General features: G+C 40.8%; 2 protein-coding genes across 2 annotated transcripts in view; one reads left to right on the top strand and one right to left on the bottom strand.

Annotated features, from left to right (window-relative positions):
- The window catches only part of L3MBTL2 (L3MBTL histone methyl-lysine binding protein 2), a 270,019-nt gene extending 252,069 nt beyond the window's left edge, over window positions 1–17,950 (bottom strand). Inside the window, 1 exon segment of the mRNA XM_053721399.1 lies at window positions 17,856–17,950. The gene's annotated coding sequence lies outside the window, so the exon portion shown is untranslated.
- Window positions 17,925–27,249, top strand: part of RBX1 (ring-box 1) — a 67,987-nt gene continuing 58,662 nt past the window's right edge. Inside the window, exon 1 of the mRNA XM_053721400.1 lies at window positions 17,925–18,070. Coding sequence (XP_053577375.1) covers window positions 17,993–18,070 — 78 coding nt within the window. The 5' untranslated portion in view covers window positions 17,925–17,992. The remainder of the gene's footprint in view (window positions 18,071–27,249) is intronic.

Raw genomic sequence — 27,249 nt, 5'->3', positions numbered from 1 at the left:
AGGGAGGCATGGGTGGGAACGAACACATAGGAGACAACGGAACAGGAGGCTTCCGCAAGCGCTCCTTGAAAGAGGGCCTCTCTGTGAGTCTGATGTCAATTAGGATCAAAAAAGACACCAATGCCTCGAGATCCTCTGGAAAATCTCTGGCAGGAACTTTGTCTTTAAATCGCATCAGAGAGCCCATGAAAGAAGGCGGCAATAAGGGCTTCATTTTTCCAACCTACCTCTGCGGCAAACGTACGGAACTCAATGGCATACTAAGCAACCAATCTTGTACCTTGCTGAATGGACATGAGTCGTTTAGCAGTAGAGGAGGAGCGAGCCGGAACATTAAATACCATTCGAAAGGAGGCCACAAATTCAGGGTAATTTGAAATCACAGGTTTATTAGTCTCCCACAAGGGATTAGCCCAGGCAAGTGTCAGAGAGTAACGAGATGAGAAATCCCACCTTAGCTCTGTCAGAGGGAAACGCCTGAGGTAACATCTCAAAGTAAATGCCAGCCTGGTACAAAAACCCTCTGCACTGATTAGGATCGCCTCCATATCGCTGAGGTAGAGGTGCAGAACCGGACATGCTCCTGGTAAGACTAGGTGCAGCAGCGGAAACAGGAGCAGCCATAACTTGCGGGACACTTTGGTCCAAATGTGCAGTGCGAGTCAGCAGGGTTTGCAGGGCTAGTGCAAATTGATCCAAGAGGTGATCCTGTTCATCCATTCTGGAAATTATGGCAGGTAAAGGTGGATTATTAGCACCATCAGGATTCATGGCCCTTGCGTAATGTCAAGGTGCCAGGAATCAGACTGAGACGAGAAGTGCAAAAATAATCACACCTTTATTAATAGCAAAAAATAATAAAAATTCCACAAGACAAAAAACAAGCCAGGAATCAAAACCAGAGCTGGTAGTCAGACGAGCCGAGTCAGGAGCCAAAGCGAATAGTCAGACGAGCCAGAATCAGGAACAAGGGGAACAGCCGAGTCAGGAACAAGAAAGGGATCAGGAACCAGGAGGGACGTCAGACAGCCAGGTAATACACAGGAGCTCTCACAAACAGGTCAACGCAAGGGAAAAGCATACTGAACAGAGGCCCTTTAAATAATAAGTGATGACATCACAATTCTGAGACTGCATCCTGTCTCACACTGATGATGTAAACCAGTCTGGTCATAAAAGGAAGTGTAGGAAATGAGAAGCATCACACAGTATGCACCAGAGACAGCAAGAGAGGTAAGTAAAATGGCTGCCAGCAGCACATGGCAAACAGAGCAGGGAAAAAACCCTGACACCATCTAGGCTTTATCATCACTATATGATCCTATAAATCTGTTTTGTGTTAGGATCAGACAAGTAAAGGAAGACTGACCTGTAAGCCGAGACAACAGTAATGGCATCACCTAATCAGATCTGTACTAAACAAATGGAGAGATCTTATCACTTATTCTCTAGTACCTAGGGTTACCATCTAGGCTTTATCATCACTATGTGATCCTATAAATCTGTATTGTGTTAGGTTCAGACAAGTAAAGGAAGTGAACAGGAATGTGCAAGCTCGGATACTGTGATATCCACAATCACTTTAAATGGTGAATACAAATTTATGACAAAAATAAAGGTTTTGTTGCTCTTTTCTTATAATAAGCAAGAAGAAATAACTTGTTCAACTTCTTATATAAGGTGAGGCTTTAGTTTAGTAATTGAATTAATATATATGAAATTATATCTTGCAATAACACATAAGGAAATGTGGATAGTTTCTGATATAAAAATGATACAACAAGGAGAACCACAGGAAAAAATGTGAGTGATAATTGGTTTAAATCACTCAAATGGCAGTTCAATAATATCCAGGGTAAAGTTGTTGCTTTAAGTATAAGCAAGGTTTTCACGCACTCACACAAGCAGACAATAAAATATGTACAGTCCAAACACACTCTCATATATCTCAAATACGTATCAAAAGTACTTTTCCAGATGACAGGTTAATAAGCAAAAGAGGCACTCGAATATAGGTTTGATACAAACAACATAAGGTAAGTATTTGTGCTTGGAGAGCGGTACTTAGCTTATAACCAGGGCGGTTGAGGCAGCGTGGGTATGAGAGAGCTGAAAGGAGCCGACAGGCAGGTAGATTGAGCTCCGGTAACCGCTCAGTGTGAGCGCGACTTCTGCGTCTGTAGTATGAAGTTCCGGTAAGCGTAGTAATCTGGCAGGCTGGTTCCGGTAGGGAGAAAAGGTAGCAAACGAATATGCAACGCATATAGTAAGGATTGAGCATAAAGACCTGAAAGACTAGTAAAGTCTAAGAGCAAAGTGAACTTTGAAGGAACAACTTCAATTTTCAGGCCCAGAATGAGGCTAGACTGTGTCCTTAAATAGGAAGGAAGTTCTTGAGAGGTGCAAATTTAAAGGTATATCACATGTCCCCCCCCCTCAGGGAATCACCCCTGGGGATTCTAAATGTGGTTTGAGGGGGTATTTCCTGTGGAAAGTCCTGACCAACTGGGGTGAATGAACAGATGAATGAATGAGCCAGGAGTTATCTTCTGGGCCGTAACCTTTCCATTTAATGAGATATTCCAATTTATGTCTATTTATCCTAGAGTCAAGTATGGATTCCACCTCAAATTCCTCCTGGTTATATACCATTACAGGAGATGGGGGTGAGTCAGAAGTGCGAACTTTGACAGGATATGGTTTCAACAAAGAGATATGAAAAGATGGATGAATTTTATAATCTGTAGGCAATTTAAGTTTTACCACATTGGAATTGATTACTTGTTCGATTGGGAAAGGACCCAAAAACTGATTAGCAAGTTTTTTGCTGGGAACATGAAGTTTGAGATTCCTAGTTGAAAGGAGTACTAAGTCCCCAATCTTGTAATCAGGGCCTTGTCTATGAGTTAGATCATAATATCTTTTTTGATAGTGTTTTGCTTCCTTCAGATGTAACTTCAGGACATTTAGTCTTTCTTGGAGATTGGATGTAAATTCTGTAGCTACTGGGGAATTTACTGTTTTACTAGAAAGAGATATAGTGTTAGGGTGGAAACCATATGTCGCATAAAAGGGGGAGGTTTTGATAGAAGCGCTTAAAGAATTGCCATGGGGAGATAATCTGACCAGTCATCTTGGAGATGTGATATATAACAACGTAAGAATTGCTCTATGGTCTGATTCAGTCTCTCTGTTAGTCCATTTGTCTGTGGATGGAAAGCAGTCGTATATCGATGGTCAATCTTTAACAGTTTACATAGAGATCTCCAGAAAGAGGATGTAAACTGGGTTCCCCTGTCTGTAACTATGTTGGTCGGTAGTCCATGTAATCTAACTACTTGGTCAAGAAAAACTCTAGCAGTTGTTATAGCTGTGGGTAATCCCTTGAGAGGGATGAAATGTGCTAGTCTGGTTAAATGATCCACTATTACCATGATAGTGTTATTATGTTGTGAAAGAGGTAATTCAACAATGAAATCCATTGCTATGGTACTCCATGGTTTATCCGGGATAGGCAGAGGTGTAAGTAAACCAATTGGTCTTTTGTGAACTAATTTGTTTCGGGCACAGTTCTCACACCCGGATACATATTCATAGATGTATTTATTCATGCCTGGCCACCAGAAATTACGTCTGGTGAGGTCAATGGTTTTTTGGATTCCCGGATGTCCAGAAATTATATCATCATGGGTATGTGAGAGGACTGATGATCTGATACTCTTGGGTACATATAGTTGATTGTTATGATAGTATAAGCCGGTTTGAGGGTCTTTGGAACAATACTGGTGAGGTATTGTATCTTCTTTTAAGGCATTATGTACTTCTTGTTCTATAGGTGTGAGGACACCAATGAACTTTTCAGGTGAGATAGTATAATTAGGTGGATCATGGGGTGAAGTTTCTGATATTCTAGATAGAGCATCAGCTTTCGTATTTTGAGTTCCTGGTTTGTAGGTGATGATGAAGTTAAAGCGGTCTAAGAATAAAGACCATCTAGCTTGTCTGGCTGTTAAAGTTTTGTTCTTCTTCAAATATTCAAGGTTCTTATGGTCAGTAAATATTATGAAGGGGAGTTTTGATCCTTCTAAGAGGTGTCTCCATTGTTCTAGAGCACTCTTTATAGCCAGAAGTTCCTTATCACCCACACTATAGTTAACTTCAGCACTAGTTAATGTTCTGGAAAAGAAAACGATTGGGTGAATTTCACCATCATCACCTTGCTTTTGAGAGAGTACTGCTCCTATGCCAGTGTTAGAGGCATCCACTTTGAGTTGGAATTGAGCTTCAAAATTGGGGAGCGAAAGTATTGGAGCAGTAGTGAATAGTTCTTTAAGGGTATCAAAGGTTTCTTGTGCTTTGTCAGACCACTTGAATTTTTGATTAACACTGGTTAATTGGGTTAGTGGTCTGACTATTGAAGAAATTTTTTTAATAAACTTTCGGTAAAAATTGGCGAAACCAATGAAGCGTTGTAGTGATTTTACAGTGGTGGGAATAGGCCAATCGATAATAGCAGAATTCTTTTCAGGATCCATTTGTATTTTATTAGGAGTGAGTATATAACCTAAGAACTTTATCTTAGAAACATGGAATACGCATTTTTCTAGCTTGGCGTATAATTTGTGTTCCTTAAGACGAGTAAGTACCCATCTTACGTGTTTTTGGTGTTCAGAGGGAGTTTTGGAATATATCAAGATGTCATCTAAGTATATGATAACACAAATGTCCATGAGATCATGGAATATTTCATTAATAAAATGCTGAAATGTCGCGGGAGCATTGCTCAGACCAAACGGCATCACATTATACTGGAAAAGCCCATAGCGGGTTCTAAAGGCGGTTTTCCATTCATGACCTTCTTTCATACGTATGAGGTTATAAGCCCCCTTAAGGTCAAGTTTGGAATAGATAGTTGCTTCATTCAATCGTTCTAATAATTCAGGTATAAGTGGTAGAGGGTATCTGTTTTTAATAGTTATTTCATTTAAAGCTCTATAATCAATGATAGGTCTTATAGTACCGTCTTTATTACGTACCAGAAACATTCCAGCTGATGATGGTGATGTTGAATGTGATATAAAACCTTTTCGGAGGTTGTCGTCGAGATAAGAGCGTAAATAAGTTAACTCTTCTTGTGATAATGGGTATATTTTACCGTGAGGTATTTGAGACCCTGGTATTATATCAATGGGGCAGTCAAACTCCCTATGAGGAGGGAGATTTTCTGCTTCTTTTAAGTCAAACACCTCTGCCAGATCCTGATAAATTTCTGGTAGTTCTTTTTCTATGGTAGAGATTAGCTGAAAAGGATAACAGGTATTTAAACAGTATGGTGATTCTAAAGTTAGCTGTGTGTTTGACCAGTCAATGCTGGGATTATGTTTGTTTAACCAAGAAAATCCTAGAATAAGAGTATGCATATGGATAGTGATTAAATCAAAGGACAGATATTCAGTATGGCCTTTATCAGTAGTCACTAAAAGTGGTATTGTTTGATGTGTAATGGGACCATTTTGTATGTGTGTGCCGTCAATGAGTTTAACAGATACTGGTTGTGCCTTGCAAACAATAGGGATTTTATTTAATTTAACAAATATATCAATATAATTTCCGGCTGCCCCAGAATCGATCAACGCTTTAGATCGTATGTTTTTCTGATCCCACTGTAAAGAAAGATCAACAGTCAGTTGAGGGTTTTGAGCAAGGAGTAAAATATTATGTTTTATAATCATCTTACCCTTTTTTTTTCTTAGAAGATTTGGGCAGTTTGAAACGGAATGTTCTTTTTGCCCACAATATAAACAAAGGTTTTCAGATTTACGTCTGGCCTTTTCTTCGGATGTAAGGGGTCCCCTTATAGCTCCAATTTCCATTGGAGTTTGATTGGATGTACCCTTTTCCTGTGTTGGAGTGTAATGATATGAACGTCGCTGTGTTACATCAAAAGAAGCCCTTTCAGCCTTCCTTTCACGTAGTCTACGATCCAGAGTTGTGCTCAATTTTATGAGACCGTTTAAAGATTCAGGCATCTCCAAGCGGGACAACTCATCTTTTAAAGATTCAGAAAGTCCCAATCTGAATTGGTTCTTTAAACTTATTTCATTCCATTTAGAATCATCAATCCACATTTGGAACTCAGTGATGTATTCTTCTACGTTTCTTTTTCCTTGTTTCAAAGATCTTAGTTTAGTTTCTGCAGTGATCTGAGTATGAGAGTCCTCATACAAGGATGTCATTGCTAGAAAAAATTCTTCCAAAGAATCAAGTATTGGATGGTTATTCTCAAAAAATCTGTTTGCCCATGAGCGGGGCTCCCCCTGGAGGAAAGAGATAGTGGTGCATACTTTGATTCTTTCAGAATGATAAGTCTTAGGCCTAAGTGAGAAAAGTAAATTACAAGCATTTTTAAAATCTCTATATTCACTTCGTTTACCAGTGAAGGTTTGTGGGTAATTAATATGTGGTTCAGGTGTTTCTAAACTTTTCACAGGTAAACATTCTTTTATTAGTGTTTTAAGTTCCTTGTTTTCTGTTTGTAATTCAGTTAAAGCCCTTGCTAAGTATTCCAATTTTTGATTGATATTAGTGATTTCATTCTTTATTTCACTGGGATCCATATTATATTTAGTGGTATGTCCTATATTTTATTGGCCTGAAAATTCTGTGATATCCACAATCACTTTAAATGGTGAATACAAATTTATGACAAAAATAAAGGTTTTGTTGCTCTTTTCTTATAATAAGCAAGAAGAAATAACTTGGTCAACTTCTTATATAAGGTGAGGCTTTAGTTTAGTAATTGAATATATATGAAATTATATCTTGCAATAAACACATAAGGAAATGTGGATAGTTTCTGATATAAAAATGATACAACAAGGAGAACCACAGGAAAAAATGTGAGTGATAATTGGTTTAAATCACTCAAATGGCAGTTCAATAATATCCAGGGTAAAGTTGTTGCTTTAAGTATAAGCAAGGTTTTCACGCACTCACACAAGTAGACAATAAAATATGTACAGTCCAAACACACTCTCATATATCTCAAATACGTATCAAAAGTACTTTTCCAGATGACAGGTTAATAAGCAAAAGAGGCACTCGAATATAGGTTTGATACAAACAACATAAGGTAAGTATTTGTGCTTGGAGAGCGGTACTTAGCTTATAACCAGGGCGGTTGAGGCAGCGTGGGTATGAGAGAGCTGAAAGGAGCTGACAGGCAGGTAGATTGAGCTCCGGTAACCGCTCAGTGTGAGCGCGACTTCTGCGTCTGTAGTATGAAGTTCCGGTAAGCGTAGTAATCTGGCAGGCTGGTTCCGGTAGGGAGAAAAGGTAGCAAACGAATATGCAGCGCATATTGTAAGGATTGAGCATAAAGACCTGAAAGACTAGTAAAGTCTAAGAGCAAAGTTATTTCACAGGAGACAAAGTGAACTGTGAAGGAACAACTTCAATTTTCAGGCCCAGAATGAGGCTAGACTGTGTCCTTAAATAGGAAGGAAGTTCTTGAGAGGTGCAAATTTAAAGGTATATCACAGATACAGAGCACGATGATCTAAAGCATTCCATTTTGTCAAGATAATGTCTTATCAGCACAGTGAGATACATTAAAGAATTTTACAAAGGAACATTTTAACTTGAATGCAGTTTGTCTCGTTATGTAGGCTCTAGTTGTGAAGAAGAGACACACATATTACATCATAATGCTCACAAATACTTGTGTGATTTCTCTCAGCATGCCGGCAAGTTTTTTTTACCATCAGACCCTTAAATGGATCTGATGGAGAATCCGATTTCCAATGGGACCAATCAGACAACACATCACAAGCTGAACCTGGTGACGGGGCCATATCATGAAAGTAGATGAGCCATTGAAAGCCGATTTTATATCCGAGTCATGTTGTGACCCGTGTCTGCACTTACATCAAACAGCAACAAGAGGAGAGTTCTATTGTAATTGAGGCACAGGACTGAAGGGGAAAGAAGATTCGGGAGCTACTCCTGGTTGGGGAAGAAGCAGTATACACCAGGCCCCGATTCAATTACTGACTGTCATGTTCAAGTCTCCCCTGTACTTTCCCTGGACCACTCAGAGGTCCTAAATATAACTCTCTCTTACAATGTGGTGTTGGTGGCTTTGATAGCAAATCTGTGATCTTTTGAGCAGTCCAGGGACAGAGGTGGAAGACTGGAGCCTTAAAATAAATAGGAGTATGACCAACAGGAATTGTAATGGACCTGTCCATAGGCTACAGGCTCTTTATATGAGTGAATTCAAGTTAAAGTAAAAACATATGCCTATGCGCCTGCAATGGGGATTAAAATATAAAAACATGATGGTCCAAGATGGCCGCTAAACTAGGAGCTCTGTAATCCAGTGTTACATTCCGCCTGTAATCTGGAGATTAAAAAACCATCCAGCAAGAATTAATACCTTACAACATAGGGGAAACCTCGCCGAATGGAACTATATAAAAAATTGTTTGCAACGCAACAGGACTTCCTAGACTGGACCACTGAGTGTCTCTGGCGGCCTCTAAGAAGAAAGAGCTCAGTCCCCCCCCCGGGAAACCGGGTAAGCATAGAATATTGAAATCCTCTGCCTAACAACAATATTGAACATGGAGAATTTATGTGTGTCCCTACAAGAACTGATGACCTCTTTTGAGCGCAAAATGTGTGATAGATTAGACCATCTCATGTCCCTCATGGAGTCCACCCGCTTTGGGGAGGCGGCATCAGTACATGAAGGAAGGTATAATGCAGAGCCAGACGACGCGGGCATGGAAATACAACTAAGTATGTCTGAACAGCCTTAGAAGGGAGAGCAACTACATTGGGCGATAAGGCTGGACAGTCCTTTGCCCCTATTTGGCATCTCCCACAGCCCCTCAAAATCTATTGGGATCGAAAGCGTCAAGCGGAACCTACCTAACTAGAGATGGATAACAAAATAATATCACATAGCGCCTGATGTTTTGACCCTTAGCTGAGATAAACTGACCCCTAGTGGTCAAGAAAAAATTATGGTACTTTACAACTTACTATCAGAGCGCCAACACAAATGCGGCAGGGTCTATGACATATATGGTTAAAAGTAAAATAATATTTATTGAACAGTAAAAATAATATAAAAATTATAAAAAAACTTTGTAGGGTACAATTCTGTGGATGAAAGATTCTAATTGGTTCTGGTTAGAGAACTAACGATTACAATAAGCAAAATTTAGCTTCAATACAATTCAATTTAAAATATGATAATTAAGGTTATCAGCGATAATCTTTATCAATGATTAAAATCCTGATGCTCCCTCATGGATCCATGTTAACAGTCTAAAATGGTCTAGTTGTTTATAAGGTGCAAGTGTTAACTTTCAGCAATTTTCTGGCTGTTCATATATTGTATCAATGGCTGAATGCAGGGTATTTTAGCCCTTAGGCTTCTGGGATCTGGTAAGCTTAAACCGCAATGCTGTTATATTGTTAAGGTTTAAGGAACACTGAGATCTGAGTAAAACCTTAACAATATAACAGCATTGCGGTTTAAGCTTACCAGATCCCAGAAGCCTAAGGGCTAAAATACCCTGCATTCAGCCATTGATACAATATATGAACAGCCAGAAAATTGCTGAAAGTTAACACTTGCACCTTATAAACAACTAGACCATTTTAGACTGTTAACATGGAACCATGAGGGAGCATCAGGATTTTAATCATTGATAAAGATTATCGCTGATAACCTTAATTATCATATTTTAAATTGAATTGTATAGAAGCTAAATTTTGCTTATTCTAATCGTTAGTTCTCTAACCAGAACCAATTAGAATCTTTCATCCACAGAATTGTACCCTACAAAGTTTTTTATAATTTTTATATTATTTTTACTGTTCAATAAATATTATTTTACTTTTAACCATATACAGGTATACCTCACTTTACAGCGCTTCACTTTACAGCGATTCGCTAATACAGCGCTTTGTGGAGCTGAAGTTCAACCTCCAAGGATTTTGAAACAGTGCTGTAATCATCGTGAGATTGCGAGAAAAGTGAATGGCACCATTGTGTTATGCTTAGTTCACTCTGTTAACAGCATTGAAGTGCAATATGTGTCTCAGTGCTATAGTCTGGCAAATTTTACTACAGTAATTGTCACTATTTTACAGGTACATTATTTATTGAATACTAATTGAATACTTGTTGTGCTAGTGTTAAACTAAACGTAGCACTATTGCACCCCTAATATATGTTAGTTCAAACATGTTTTCAAGATTTTAAACATTGAAAACAAAGCTAAAACTGCCTTGTTTCACTTTAAGGCGGTTTTCACTTTACAACGGGGCTCCGGTCCCTAACCCGCTGTATGAGCGGGGTATACCTGTATGTCATAGACCCTGCCGCATTTGTGTTGGCGCTCTGATAGTAAGTTGTAAACTAACTAGAGATGGATCTATACCGCAGTACCACGGACCCAGGGAACGCCAAGATATTTTCTGCTTGCAGGATATTATGCAGTTTAGTCTTCCGATCGGTCCCGCTCAACTTTGCCGATTGCAGTACAGTGTTTTAAGAGAGAAATTATACTTTGCTGTAATCCATTTCCCGAAAAGACTGACTCTGCAGATTCTTCAGGGCCGGTGTTGGTTAGTGGAGGAAGCCTATTCTCTTAGTTGATGGGCACATATCTAAGAACACTTCCGACACCAAGTACTCACTTTCAGTTTATTGACAGGTCCGTTTTCCCACGAGCACAAGAGTCACGTTTATATGTACTTCAGTTCATCCATATGATGTACCACCTTTTGCACCCGTTTTTTTTTCTTGTATATGCTCCTATTTTACGGAGCCAGGGACACCAATTCTTAACATATGTGAAGTGTAGACAGGGAATTGGTTGAGACTTGGGACTGTGTCCATAGTACTGAGCTGCAGCCACCATTTACTCACAAGTTTGCTTGCCTGTCAGTATTATAGTATTTCCTTTTGCTCCATATAATGTGATATGTTATGAAGGCCCAAAAGCCTGATGCCCGTTTTCGCAGCCTATATTTGTTTATGGAAAATCCCATTTAGGTTGTCCCATCCATTATTATATAATAGGGAGGAACTCTCTCTTTTAAGTTTGATTATATACACATTGTGGCTCTAAAATTGAATCCCCTATTATGGAGGTATAATCATTATATAACTGTTGCTCAACACAGAACTTCTACAGTGCTATATATGTCCTGTATGCTTGTGTATTATGTTCTCATTGGAGTTCCAATATTATGTTATCATAAGCAACATGTGGAAGCAATATGTGGTCTACATAGGTAGGAGTACTAGCATTCACAGTGTAGGCATATTCCTTCTATTTTCTTGTTTTTATAGACCTAATCTTTATAGAACAGTGTCTGAGCTGCTAAATTCCTATGGGGATTCCTGTATCACTATGGTTTATATAAATGACTATCCTGTGATCAAAATCCTTACATCTGTGAAGTTTTGCTTGGACTAGGTGATGCAAGACTTAGTCCCCATATCACTACTAAGTTACCAGTTTAATGGGAGAGGAACATTATTCCTATAACCTTGTATTCTATAGGTTATGTTTATGTGGGACTGATTTTATTTTTTCTTCTCAACATTCTGCTAGCAAATAATATGTGCAGGTACTGGTACATATGTCAAAAGATATCCCAACATCTACCCCTTGCTTAAAACGATTATCTGTGGCCCAAGAGCAGCCAAATATTTTTATTTTTTAATGGGGGCACGTTTTACTTTAACGCCTGTATACTTTAGGGGGATACTTGTTTACCATTAGCACAATATTTTTATGCAGGGCCCAAGAGTTGTACGTGTATATATGTGTATCTATCATGAATAGTACTTAAAATGTATGCTGTACTAAACAATACATAGAGGCCCAAAAGTGGCCTATATATCTTTTATTATGTAACTTTACCAGAATGGGTCCAACAGTGGCCCTGTTAATACTTCCCCCAATCTCTACCCCTTGTATGTACTCAGAACTCGGGGTCCAAGAGTGGCCACAAATCCTTAGTTGGGGTACACCTAACTTCTATGTGTATCCGTGTATCCTGGGAGGCTAGTTATTTAATTGTAAAGATGTATGTGCATGTATATTCATGTATATATCATGAATAATATTCAAAATTTATGCTGTACTAAGCAATATATAGAGGCCCAAAAGTGGCCTGCATATATATATATATATATATATATATATATATAATCTTTTATTATATTACTTTATCTAGAATGGGTCCAAGAGTAGACCTTGCTAACACTTCCCCCAATCTTTACCCCTTGTTTATACTCAAAACCGTGGCCCAAGAGTGGTCACAAATTCTTAGTTGGGGTATAACTTATACTTGTTTGTGTATTCTAGGGGGCTATTTTATTTAATTGTAAAGAGTATCTTGCCCTTAGCATTGGGTCCATGAGTGGCCCTGTTAACATTCTCCCAATCTCCACCCCTTACCTATATCTAACATCTGTGGTCCAAGAGTGGCCACTAACTCTTAGTCAGGGTGTACTTTATTTCTAATTTTTTTCTCCTACTTATTATGGGGGGTCCTTTGATATAATGTTATAAAGAAAAAGAGGTTTATTTTGTAGTTTGCACCTTAAATTTCTGCTTTTTGTTTGTATTACATTTTGTAATATTAATGTGTTAGTCCTAGAAGGCATTTTACCATGTGGATTTAGGCATGGGCTAATGGTAGGTATGTAATTTATAGTTTAGACCTATTGTTAAATATTCAGTTACTCCAAGAGTGGCCAGCCTGGAATCTATGGATAAACCTACATAGATTTGATGTTTTGATTTGTACTTTGAAGTGCTAATATGCATGTAAATGCCTAGGGCCTTTATGTTTTAATTAGACATGTCTTTTGTATTGTGCAAACTTGATGTCACTTATGTTAGTAAACCTCAATAAAAATTATTTAAAAAAAAATAAATATATAAAAACCATATGCCTATGCACCTGCAATGGGGATTAAAATATAAAAACCATATGCCTATGCGCCTGCATTCTGGTTAAAATAATAACAATTATTCCTATGCGCCTGCATTCTGGTTAAAGTAAAAACATATGCCTATGTGACTGCATTCTGGTTAAAATAAAAAAAAACTGGCCAGGAGGAGAATACCGATAACCCCCTGGTCACTTGCCACACGGAGCAAACCAGAATCCCTCTGGTCACTCATCTCGCAGATCATAAATGCAGCCCCCTGGCCACTCGTTCACAGCGCATAATGAGAGTCCACTGTCATTCACCACGAGGAGCATAAAGTGGCAGTCATCTGGGCAATCACTAGGAGCATAATGACAGCCCCCTAGCCACATTAGGCATAATGGAAGCCCCTGGTCACTTGCCACATAGAGCATAATGACAGCCTCTTGGTCACTCACCGCATGGAGCATAATGACAGTGCCTTGGTCACTCACCGCATGGTGCATAATGACAGTCCCCTGGTCACTCACCGCATGGAGCATAATGACAGTCCCTTGGTCACTCACCGCATGGTGCATAATGACAGTCCCCTGGTCACTCACTGCATGGAGCATAATGACAGTCCCTTGGTCACTCCCCGCATGGTGCATAATGACAGTCCCTTGGTCACTCACCGCATGGAGCATAATGACAGTCCCCTGGTCACTCACTGCATGGTGCATAATGACAGTCCCCTGGTCACTCACTGCATGGAGCATAATGACAGTCCTTTGGTCACTCCCCGCATGGTGCATAATGACAGCTCCCTGGTCACTCACCGCATGGTGTATAATGACAGTCCCTTGGTCACTCCCCGCATGGTGCATAATGACAGTCCCCTGGTCACTCACTGCATGGAGCATAATGACAGTCCCCTGGTCACTCACCAAATGGTGCATAATGACAGTTTCCTGGTCACTCACCACATGGTGCATAATGACAGTCCCCTGGTCACTCACCGCATGGTGCATAATGACAGTCTGCTGGTCACTCACCGCATGGTGCATAATGACAGTCCCCTGGTCACTCACTGCATGGAGCATAATGACAGTCCCTTGGTCACTCACCGCATGGAGCATAATGACAGTCCCCTGGTCACTCACCGTATGGTGCATAATGACAGTCCCCTGGTCACTCACCGCATGGTGCATAATGACAGTCCCCTGGTCACTCACTGCATGGAGCATAATGACAGTCCCTTGGTCACTCCCCGCATGGTGCATAATGACAGCTCCCTGGTCACTCACTGCATGGAGCATAATAACAGCCCCCTGGTCACTCACCGCATGGTGTATAATGACAGTCCCCTGGTCACTCACCAAATGGTGCATAATGACAGTTTCCTGGTCACTCACCACATGGTGCATAATGACAGTCCCCTGGTCACTCACCGCTTGGTGCATAATGACAGTCCGCTGGTCACTCACCGCATGGTGCATAATGACAGCCCCTTGGTCACTTGCTATGAGGTGCACACAGGCAGCCCTCTGTCATACTCACCTCCCCAGCTTCTTCCGCCTCCATCGTTGGCCTAGACTGATAGTGACCAGGTATCACTCAGATTGCACTGCAGTAAATAACACTCATTGCCAGCAAAGCAACTTTCCACAGTAATTATCTCATACACTCAGGACAGCTGTCTCGCACTCAACAATTAACGCCAGTCCCACATTCACCACAGCAGTCTCACACTCAGCCCGCCAGTCTCACAGCATGCCAGTCTCACTTACAGAATCACATCCTGCCAGTCTCACATCCACAGCCTGTCAGTCTAACTTACAGTCACAGCCTGCCAGTCTCAGTTACAGAAACACAGCCCACCAATCTCACACTCAGCACAGCAGTCTCACACTCACAGCCTGCCAGTCTCGCTTACAGAGTCACAGCCTGCCAGTCTTCTTGGAGTCAAAGCCTGCCAGTCTCACACTCACAACCTGCCAGTCTCACAGTCTGCCAGTCTCACACCCACAGCCTGCCATTCTCACTTACAGAGTAACAGCTTGCCAGTCTCACAGCCTGCCAGTCTCACAAAGTCACAGCCCGCCAGTCTCACACTCAGCACAGCAGTCTCACACTCACAGCCTGCCAGTCTCACCTACAGAGGTACAGCCTGCCAGTCTCCTGCTGTCAGGGTTTTTTCCCTGTTATGTTTGCCATGTGCTGATGGCAGCCATTTTACTCACCTCTCTTGCTGACTCTGGTGCATATTGTGTAATGCTGCTCATTTCCTGCACTTCCTTTTATGGCCAGACTGGTGTACATCATCCGTGTGAGACAGGATGCAGTCTCAGAATTGTGATGTCATCACTTACTATTTAAAGGGCCTCTGTTCAGTATGCTTTGCCCTTGCGTTGTCTCAGACCTGTTTGTGAGACTCCTGTGTATTACCTGGCTGTCTGACGTCCCTCCTGATCCCTGGCTTGTTCCTGACTCTGCCGTTTTCCTTGTTCCCGATTCCGGCTCGTCTGACTAATCGCTTTGGCTCCTGACTCGGCTCGTCTGACTATCAGCTCTGGTTTTGATTCCTGGCTTGTTTTTTGACTTGTGGACTTTTTATTATTTTTTGCTATTAATAAAGGTGTGATTATTTTTGCACTTCTTGTCTTAGTCTGATTCCTGGCACCCTGACACCTGCTCACTTGCCGCAAGTAGCATAATGGCATCACCTGGTCACTTGCTATGAGGTGCACACAGGAAGCCCTTTTTCATACTCACCTCCCCAGCTTCTTCTGCCTCAATCATTGGCCTATAGACTGATAGTGACCAGTTTACAATAATGGCACTCAGGTATCACTCACATTGCACAGTAAATAACACTCATTACCAGCCCAGCAACTTTCCACAGTAATTATCTCATACACTCAGGAAAGCAGTCTCGCAATTGACAAATAAGTCTTACTTGCGTACCGCCAGTCCCACATTCACCACAGCAGTCTCACACTCACAGCCCGCCAGTCTCACTTACAGAGTCACAGCCTGCCAGCCTCACACTCACAGCCTGCCCATCTCACTTACAGAGTCACAGCCCGCCAGTCTCACTTACAGAGTCACAGCCCGCCAGTCTCACTTACAGAGTCACAGCCCGCCAGTCTCACTTACAGAGTCACAGCCCGCCAGTCTCACACTCGCAACCTGCCAGTCTCACACACTCACAGCCCGCGAGTCTCACTTACAGAGTCACAACCTGCCAGTCTCACACTCACAGCCTGCCAGTCTCACTTACAGAGAAAAAGCCTGCCAGTCTCACACCCACAGCCTGGCAGTCTCACACTCAGCACAGGAGACTCACACTCGCAGCCTGCTAGTCTCACTTACAAAGTTATAGTTCTCCATTTTCCCACTCACAGCCTGCCAGTCTCACTTACAGAGTCACAGCCTGTCAGTCTCACTTACAGAGTCACAGCCTGCCAGTCTCACTCACAGCCTGCCAGTCTCACTTACGGAGTCACAGCCTGTCAGTCAAGTCAATAATACTTTATTAGCATGACATTATTACATGTGTTGCCAAAGTAATATGTTACAATAAAACAGATCAATAACAATTTATAAAGTAGGAGTATAGTGGGTAAATATGGTAACAGTTCATATAATCTGATTGGGGGTTCTGGTCATGTGACAGTCTGCTACATATTTTGCTACTATCCTTGTAGCTTCGTATTTTTCTCCTAAGAGTACACATAGTCTTTCTTATTCAGACATCTGTGGGAAGTCTGTTATTTCTTTCATTATTTTTGGAAAGTATTTATCCCTTAAAGGGACAGTTTACTCAAAATGTTTCTCTCCTTTAATTTGTTCCCAATGATCCACTTTACCTGCTGGAGTGTATTACATTGTTTACAAGTTTTTCCATTAACCTTATATTGGCATTTGAAATAGTTTATTTAGCCTGTGGTATCCCCACCCATTTTGAAAGTTTTTGGCCACGAGGCCAAGCTATGTTAACACAGCCAGTAGAAGAAATTACACTCCCAGACAGTAGAGTCACAGTAGAGTCACAGTAGAGTCACAGTAGAGTCACATAGTGTCACAGAGCCACATTAGTCACAGTAAATTCACTTACAGAGCCACATTAGAGTCACAGTAGAGCCACATTAGTGTCACTTACAGAGCCACAGTGTCACTTACAGAGCCACAGTGTCACTTACAGAGCCACAGTGTCACTTACAGAGTCACATAGTGTCACATTAGAGTCACATAGTGTCACATTAGAGTCACATTAGAGTCACATTAGAGTCACTTACAGAGCCACAGTGTCACTTACAGAGCCACAGTGTCACTTACAGAGCCACAGTGTCACTTACAGAGCCACAGTGTCACTTACAGAGCCACAGTGTCACTTACAGAGCCACAGTGTCACTTACAGAGCCACAGTGTGTCACTTACAGAGTCACAGTGTGTCACTTACAGAGTCACAGTGTGTCACTTACAGAGTCACAGTGTGTCACTTACAGTCACATTAGAGTCACATTAGAGTCACTTACAGAGCCACATAGTATCACTTACAGAGCCACATAGTGTCACAGAGCCACATTAGAGTCACTTACAGAGCCACATTAGAGTCACTTACAGAGCCACATTAGTGTCACTTACAGAGCCACATTAGAGTCACAGTAGAGCCACATTAGTGTCACTTACAGAGCCACATTAGAGTCACTTACAGAGCCACATTAGACTCACTTACAGAGCCACAATAGAGCCACAGTAGAGTCACTTACAGAGTCACATTGTGTCACTTACAGAGTCACTTACAGAGCCACATTAGAGTCACTTACAGAGCCACTTAGAGCCACAGTACAGTCACTTACAGAGTCACAGTCCCTTACAGAGTCACATTAGAGTCACTTACAGAGCCACAGTCCGCCAGTCTCACACGCCGGTGTTCTACAATTTTCCTGGACCTATAAGATTTATTGACCGCGTCTTACGTCAGTGATGGTCACGTGCCCGGATATGCAGTAAAAGCTGACTTCATTTCCTCCCAATATGGCGGCTGCAATGGATGTGGATACCCCGAGCGGAGCAAATAACAGCGCCAGCAAGAAACGGTTCGAGGTGAAGAAGGTTAGTGCCGGTACCGGGGTTATTTAACTACTGATGTGTGCGGGTCTGCTAGGGACAGGAGCCAATGTGTGCTCGGTGCGGAGCCCTCTGTATAATGTATATGTATGTCTAGTGTCAGTGCGGGGCTGTGTGTATTATATATGTATGTATGTGTGTGACTAGTGTCAGTGCGGAGCTGTGTGTATAATATGTGTGTGTGACTAGTGTCAGTGCGGAGCTGTGTATAATATATGTGTGTGTGTGACTAGTGTCAGTGCGGAGCTGTGTGTATAATATATATGTGTGTGTGTGACTAGTGTCAGTGCGGAGCTGTGTGTATAATATATATGTGTGTGTGACTAGTGTCAGTGCGGAGCTGTGTGTATAATATATATATGTGTGTGTGACTAGTGTCAGTGCGGAGCTGTGTGTATAATATATGTGTGTGTGACTAGTGTCAGTGCGGAGCTGTGTGTATAATATATGTGTGTGTGACTAGTGTCAGTGCGGAGCTGTGTGTATAATATGTGTGTGTGACTAGTGTCAGTGCGGAGCTGTGTGTATAATATGTGTGTGTGACTAGTGTCAGTGCGGAGCTGTGTGTATAATATGTGTGTGTGACTAGTGTCAGTGCGGAGCTGTGTGTATAATATATATGTGTGTGTGACTAGTGTCAGTGCGGAGCTGTGTGTATAATATATATGTGTGTGTGACTAGTGTCAGTGCGGAGCTGTGTGTATAATATATATGTGTGTGTGACTAGTGTCAGTGCGGAGCTGTGTGTATAATATATATGTGTGTGTGACTAGTGTCAGTGCGGAGCTGTGTGTATAATATATGTGTGTGTGACTAGTGTCAGTGCGGAGCTGTGTGTATAATATATATGTGTGTGTGACTAGTGTCAGTGCGGAGCTGTGTGTATAATATATGTGTGTGTGACTAGTGTCAGTGCGGAGCTGTGTGTATAATATATATGTGTGTGTGACTAGTGTCAGTGCGGAGCTGTGTGTATAATATGTGTGTGTGACTAGTGTCAGTGCGGAGCTGTGTGTATAATATATGTGTGTGTGACTAGTGTCAGTGCGGAGCTGTGTGTGTGTGACTAGTGTCAGTGCGGAGCTGTGTGTGTGACTAGTGTCAGTGCGGAGCTGTGTGTGTGACTAGTGTCAGTGCGGAGCTGTGTGTGTGACTAGTGTCAGTGCGGAGCTGTGTGTATAATATATATGTGTGTGTGACTAGTGTCAGTGCGGAGCTGTGTGTATAATATATGTGTGTGTGACTAGTGTCAGTGCGGAGCTGTGTGTATAATATATGTGTGTGTGACTAGTGTCAGTGCGGAGCTGTGTGTATAATATATATGTGTGTGTGTGTGTGTGACTAGTGTCAGTGCGGAGCTGTGTGTATAATATATATGTGTGTGTGACTAGTGTCAGTGCGGAGCTGTGTGTATAATATATATGTGTGTGTGACTAGTGTCAGTGCGGAGCTGTGTGTATAATATATATGTGTGTGTGACTAGTGTCAGTGCGGAGCTGTGTGTATAATATATATGTATGTGTGACTAGTGTCAGTGCGGAGCTGTGTGTATAATATATATGTGTGTGTGACTAGTGTCAGTGCGGAGCTGTGTGTATAATATATATGTGTGTGTGACTAGTGTCAGTGCGGAGCTGTGTGTATAATATATATATGTGTGTGTGACTAGTGTCAGTGCGGAGCTGTGTGTATAATATGTGTGTGTGACTAGTGTCAGTGCGGAGCTGTGTGTATAATATGTGTGTGTGACTAGTGTCAGTGCGGAGCTGTGTGTATAATATGTGTGTGTGACTAGTGTCAGTGTGGAGCTGTGTGTATAATATGTGTGTGTGACTAGTGTCAGTGCGGAGCTGTGTGTATAATATGTGTGTGTGACTAGTGTCAGTGCGGAGCTGTGTGTATAATATGTGTGTGTGTGACTAGTGTCAGTGCGGAGCTGTGTGTATAATATGTGTGTGTGACTAGTGTCAGTGCGGAGCTGTGTGTATAATATATATATGTGTGTGTGACTAGTGTCAGTGCGGAGCTGTGTGTATAATATATATGTGTGTGTGACTAGTGTCAGTGCGGAGCTGTGTGTGTGACTAGTGTCAGTGCGGAGCTGTGTGTATAATATATATGTGTGTGTGACTAGTGTCAGTGCGGAGCTGTGTGTATAATATATATGTGTGTGTGTGACTAGTGTCAGTGCGGAGCTGTGTGTATAATATATATGTGTGTGTGTGACTAGTGTCAGTGCGGAGCTGTGTATAATATATGTGTGTGTGTGTGACTAGTGTCAGTGCGGAGCTGTGTGTATAATATATATGTGTGTGTGACTAGTGTCAGTGCAGAGCTGTGTGTATAATATATATGTGTGTGTGACTAGTGTCAGTGCGGAGCTGTGTGTATAATATATATGTGTGTGTGACTAGTGTCAGTGCGGAGCTGTGTGTATAATATATATGTGTGTGTGACTAGTGTCAGTGCGGAGCTGTGTGTATAATATATATGTGTGTGTGACTAGTGTCAGTGCGGAGCTGTGTGTATAATATATATGTGTGTGTGACTAGTGTCAGTGCGGAGCTGTGTGTATAATATATATGTGTGTGTGACTAGTGTCAGTGCGGAGCTGTGTGTATAATATATATGTGTGTGTGACTAGTGTCAGTGCGGAGCTGTGTGTATAATATATATGTGTGTGTGACTAGTGTCAGTGCGGAGCTGTGTGTATAATATATATGTGTGTGTGACTAGTGTCAGTGCGGAGCTGTGTGTGTGACTAGTGTCAGTGCGGAGCTGTGTGTATAATATATATGTGTGTGTGACTAGTGTCAGTGCGGAGCTGTGTGTATGTATATATGTATGTAACATACATACATACATACATACATACATACATACATACATACATACATACATACATACATACATACATACATACATACATAGCACTCCAAACCTCTACAATACGACCTTGGGTGCAGCAAACATAATATCCAATCCTGCAGAGGAAAGCGCACTCCAAAGGACTTGTACAAGAATCCACCTTTAATATGTGAACTTTTTCGAGCTTAACAAGCTCGTCCTCAGACAAAGTATCAATAGTTTCACTTACCACCACCGTGACTAAATACCCACAGCACCAAGCCGTCACGCTCTACACGTAAGACACCCCCCCAGAGGGGAGCGGTCAGCCGTGTCAATGTGATGAAATGATGTGAAACCCAAGTGACATGTAAAAAGTGATATACACTAAGCGTATCTAATGCGAATAATGAACTACAAAACAAGACCTGAGCTGAGAGATTACAAGTATAAATATATAGCAGCTGTATATTAATACACCGTAAATATGGCATGTAACCATAGAAACGGCAAACAAAGGCCACGATTGACCTAGAGCCTGGCCAATCATGGTCCCGCTATACGGACACACCAGCAGCATAGAATATAAACAGTAAATGTCAGTGGCAATTTTCATCAGAACAGGAAACATATAAACAAAAAACATATTAGCCACAAAACATATGATCGTTAATGTGAATAAGATCGCGATCAACTACCATGGGTGAAAATTACCCCAATCGAATATACCTAATACGGTGATCAAGATGTCATACACAATAACGAAAGTGAGTAATCAAAAAGACTATAGCTGTGCGTAGGCCGGTGGCACACTGGGAGGTAAGCCTGCATATATATGTGATGCACCGAAATGGAAATTCTGGACCGAATCCGAAAATCCGGGATTCACTTGGCCGAAAACCGAAACTGATACCGAAAATGTATTTTTTCAAATTATTATTATTTTTTTTTGCATAATTAGAGCCAATAAAAAAAGCCCACACTTTTATTGAAAGTAACACGCTAAAATTGGACAAAAATATCTTAAAACAATAACACAATAATTTTACCAAGAAAAAAACAGGCAAAAAATGCCATTTTCAGCCAAAATGTTTCTGCGACCAAAATTTTGGTGCATCCCTACATAAAACAATTATAAATATCAATATACTGTATTATTCTTCATGTAGTTCTATGTAACGGAATCATATTTAACTGGTTTTTTTTTTTACCAATTATCCAAATAAAGTATAGTCCTAGAAAACTCATTATATGCAGAACAGTAAGTCAAGTAATAAACTTAAAGGATTACTTTCTGTTATAATTTTTAAGCTAAACAACTAACATATTAAAGTTAATAAACATTAAAACCTACTGACCTATATTTTCTCCAAAACAAAGTTTCATAACGTTCTAAAAGTTATATCTTTTATTTGCCGATGATGTCACTTTATCCTGCCCACTATTTTGAGCACTGTGTGTTCAAAATACTTAAACCAATAACTTTGTGTTTAAAGCGCCATTTTGAAACCTAGGTATTGTAAACTGATTGGTACAGAGCAAAGGATACCCACGGAGTGGGTTTGGAAAACAATTACATTTGCAGACAAGATTTCTGATATACGGTAGAGATATGTTAATGAAATGCTATTGATAAAAAGCGTATTTGGGGTAGTTAGTTAGTAACAGGCATAGAAAATATTTACTTACAGTGGCCCTTTAAACAGCAGCTCTAGGCTAGCATCAAATCTGAAACATGCCACACAATATTTTTACCGAAAATAACAGGCAAAAAAAACGAAAAACGAAATAGCAAAAAATGCCATTTTCGGCCGAAACTTTCTGCTGCCGAAATTTCGGTGCATCCCTAATATATATAAAAAAACAAGAACAATAAGGAAAGGACTCAATTGCTAGTGTGAGTTAGTTGGTTGCGTGAGGGCTCAAATGTCCAAGCAACACAAAATTAAATATGGTGCAGACCCTTAATTTAAATGTATCATGTACACAAAAGAGACGTACCTGGAATGTAATCCTGGTACCAAAAAAGACAGGGTTTCAGCACTCTTTTGAAAGAACTCACAAATCACTTAAATGTAATTCAATAGCTTTAATAGTGGCAGCTAAATCCCACACAACATGGGAATAAATCCATGAAAATATTAAAACACATAAGCATACAAGTTCGACTCATGAATGACAGTTCAAAGGAACCTGACCGGTCAGGGGTACACGAAAAAGCACATGTGTGGCGAAGTGTAAATAGCAATAGTATTGCTTAAGCACAGGTTTATATAGTGAACCACTACACCCAACTACCTCAGAACCTCCCAAGCATTTGTCATGGAAGGTATATCCTGGGCAGATATATGAACCGGGATCTAAGTGGTAGACACTGCAAAACCTGTGTCAGGCACCTTGTAGAAAGTGATTACACAGTTAGGAATGTATACAATTACTACAATGTACAAAGTATTGTTTGTTATATCAAGTGAGACCTCCTCTGGCTTAGCTACACCCAGCTGCTTACAGCACCCCTGCAAGTATGGGGCTACTTGCTGCGCAGGTTACAAACGGGATCTAAGCAAGCCAGCAGGTGAGCCCCCTGAATATGTACATAAGTAGACAAGTGGGTATCAATTGTAAAGGTAACGCAATTCATGCAATAATTAAATTCGCATTGTGCATACACATATCCACAGAAAAAGTCTGCAAAGCAAGACGCAAAGATGTTAGCGTGAAGATGTCGCAGGTAAATTAGTGTTTTCACATGCAGGCAAATGAGAGTCAAGTTGTAATTAATGAAACAGTCTAAGCAAGAAATGTATTGCTCCAAGCGAAGACAGGTATCAAGATATTAGTCTCAGTGAAAGACAAAGCAGCGCCTTCTCCAACTTAACACAATGCCATTATTTTCTTCAACATGGTCACCTATTCCATATCAGTATTTCTCAGGTGTCAACATGTTACACTTATACGACCTTGCTTTCAGATGTTGTAGTGTCCAGTATCCACAAAGGTGTGTACTATCCCCACTTGTTAACATTCCATGCCGGTAGCGATCTCCAACACCAAACAGTGGTGCTCCACGTGTATCACGTGACCTGGTCGGCTCCACCAATGCCGACGCGCGTTTCACCCGCTCGACTGGAATTCAGACCGGGCTTCGTCAGGGCGTAATACTGCTTTGATCCATGCGTCCTGTTTTATAGATCAATGATGTTGCGCCTCTGCTGGAAGGTGAAAGTTTCACATGCTGCTACAGGCAGCTTTCTATCTTATATGATTGCTATTATTTACAACCTTATGTTTCAAATTATCAGAAGCAAAACCAGAGTTAAGAAATGTTACATATTTTTTCAAACATTTATACTTGGTTGCTATAAGTTAAAAACATTACAATCTGTCATTCAAGAAATAACATGTTCTTTTTGTTATCTTGTATTTTATAGAATCTGCTTATTTTTGGTTAAGTAGAGTGTAAAAGCAAATGCCTCTCCATATCGACACTCCATTCTACCATATACACAATCTCATAGGATGCAGGCCATATCTAGTTTGTCATTGAGACCATTTGGAATTTGTGTCCCAAGGATTGATATCCACCTGCATTCCTTTCTCAGGAGGGTTTTATCATTATCTCCTCCTCTCCCGTTTATGATGCCTTTATCTATACCCACGAATCTGAGTGAATCAGGATTGCAATTATGTGCCAATTCAAAATGTTTTGCCACATTGCTTTTAGGATTTTTATTCTTTACATCATCTGTGTTCAGAGATTTGGTCCTTTATCGCCCTCCTTGTTTTTCCCACATAGAAAAGTGGGCAGTAGCAGGACAGTGAATATACGACCCCCTCAGTATCACAGTTCACAAAATGTTTCAATCTATAGGTTTTTCCCGTACATTGTAGTAATTGTATACATTCCTAACTGTGTAATCACTTTCTTCAAGGTGCCTGACACAGGTTTTGCAGTGTCTACCACTTAGATCCCGGTTCATATATCTGCCCAGGATATACCTTCCATGACAAATGCTTGGGAGGTTCTGAGGTAGTTGGGTGTAGTGGTTCACTATATAAACCTGTGCTTAAGCAATACTATTGCTATTTACACTTCGCCACACGTGCTTTTTCGTGTACCCCTGACCGGTCAGGTTCCTTTGAACTGTCATTCATGAGTCGAACTTGTATGCTTATGTGTTTTAATATTTTCATGGATTTATTCCCATGTTGTGTGGGATTTAGCTGCCACTATTAAAGCTATTGAATTACATTTAAGTGATTTGTGAGTTCTTTCAAAAGGGTGCTGAAACCCTGTCTTTTTTGGTACCAGGATTACATTCCAGGTACGTCTCTTTTGTGTACATGAGATATATATATATATATATATATATATATATATATATATATATATATATATATATATATATATATATATATATATATATATATATATATATATATATATATATTCGTTAGTCAAGGCGTCCCGTATCCATAGTAGAACATTGACAGATAGGAAAATGATTATCAAACTGCTTTATGTTAATCTATATACAAAACCGTGACCAGAAATTAGGGTTATCCTAGGCAAAGAAACATATGGAGGTCAAGTTGTCAAACACAACAGCATAAAGAAGGGGAATAGACACAAGCCTATAAAAAGAAAAAATTTGGGAACTTGGGGTGACTACAAAACTAAATGCACATAGGTTAATGTGCTGGGTATAAATTAGAAAGGAACAATAAGCCAAATCTAAATGAACTATTCATAAGAAAGTCCCTATCTTATAGAGAACCAAAAGAGTAAAACAAGGACCATAGCAATCATATTATCATAATTATTCCAAAAGGGAAAGGCATTGAGAAAAGGTACAGCTAAGGGCATCTAATGAATGGATTGTGGCTCTCAACAATACACAAGGATGAATCTATAGGAACACCTGCCAATCAAGGAACACATTAAGTCGGAAACTGTTACACCTAAGGGACTTAATGTGTTCCTTGATTGGCAGGTGTTAGCATTTAGTTTTGTAGTCACCCCAAGTTCCCAAATATTTTTTTTCTTTTTATAGGCTTGTGTCTATTCCCCTTCTTTATGCTGTTGTGTTTGACAACTTGACCTCCATATGTTTCTTTGCCTAGGATAACCCTAATTTCTGGTCACGGTTTCGTATATAGATTAACATATAGCAGTGTGATAATCATTTTCCTATCTGTCAATGTATTCTACTATGGATACTATGTCTGGCTTTCTTGTTTTACCGGACTGTTGCTGTTGGTTGCTATGGCTACATGGGACGCTTTGACTAACGCCGTTCTGGCTCTGTATGTATCTATCTAATCTATCTATCTCTTTTGCCTCCGTTGCAGGCTTACCTCCCAGTATGCCACCGGGCTACTCACAGCTAAAGTCTTTTTGATTACTCACTTTCGTTACTGTGTATGACATCTTGATCACCGTATTAGGTATATTCCATTGGGGTAATTTTCACCCATGGTAGTTGATCGCGATCTTATTCACATTAACTATCATATGTTTTGTGGCTAATATGTTTTTTGTTTGTTTCCTGTTCTGATGAAAATTGCCACTGACATTTACGGTTTATATTCTATGCCGCTGGTGTGTCCGTATAGTGGGACCACGATTGGCCAGGCTCTAGGACCAATCGTGGCCTTAGTTTGCGGTTTCTGTGGTTACATGCCGTATTTATGGTGTATTAATATATAGCTGCTATATTTATATTTGTAATCTCTCAGCTCAGGTCTTGTTTTGTAGTTCATTATTCGCATTAGATACGCTTAGTGTATATCACTTTTTACCTGTCACTTGGGTTTCACATCATTTCGTCACATTGATACGGCTGACTGCTCCCCTCTGGGGGGGTGTCTTACGTGTAGAGCGTGACGGCTCGGTGCTGTGGGTATTTAGTCACGGTGGTGGTAAGTGAAACTATTGATACTTTGTCTGAGGACGAGCTTGTTAAGCTCAAACGTTCACATATTTAGTCACGGTGGTGGTAAGTGAAACTGTTGATACTTTGTTTGTCTGAGGTCGAGCTTGTTAAGCTCGAAAACGTTGACATATTAAAGGTGGATTCTTGTACAAGTCCTTTGGAATGTGCTTTCTTCTGCAGGAGTATGTATGTTCCAGGCAGTGTGCCTGCGAGAAGGGGGTGGGGTCAGGCGACAGCTAGGCAGTGTGCCTGCGAGAAGGGGGTGGGGTCAGGCGACAGCTAGGCAGTGTGCCTGCGAGAAGGGGGTGGGGTCAGGCGACAGCTAGGCAGTGTGCCTGCGAGAAGGGGGGGGGTCAGGCGACAGCTAGGCAGTGTGCCTGC

Source organism: Bombina bombina, chromosome 7 (genome assembly GCF_027579735.1).
Source record: "Bombina bombina isolate aBomBom1 chromosome 7, aBomBom1.pri, whole genome shotgun sequence".
NCBI classification, from domain to species: Eukaryota; Metazoa; Chordata; class Amphibia; order Anura; family Bombinatoridae; genus Bombina; species Bombina bombina.
The sequence above is the reverse complement of the archived record's forward strand: the minus strand, read 5'-3'. Positions and strand labels throughout refer to the sequence as shown.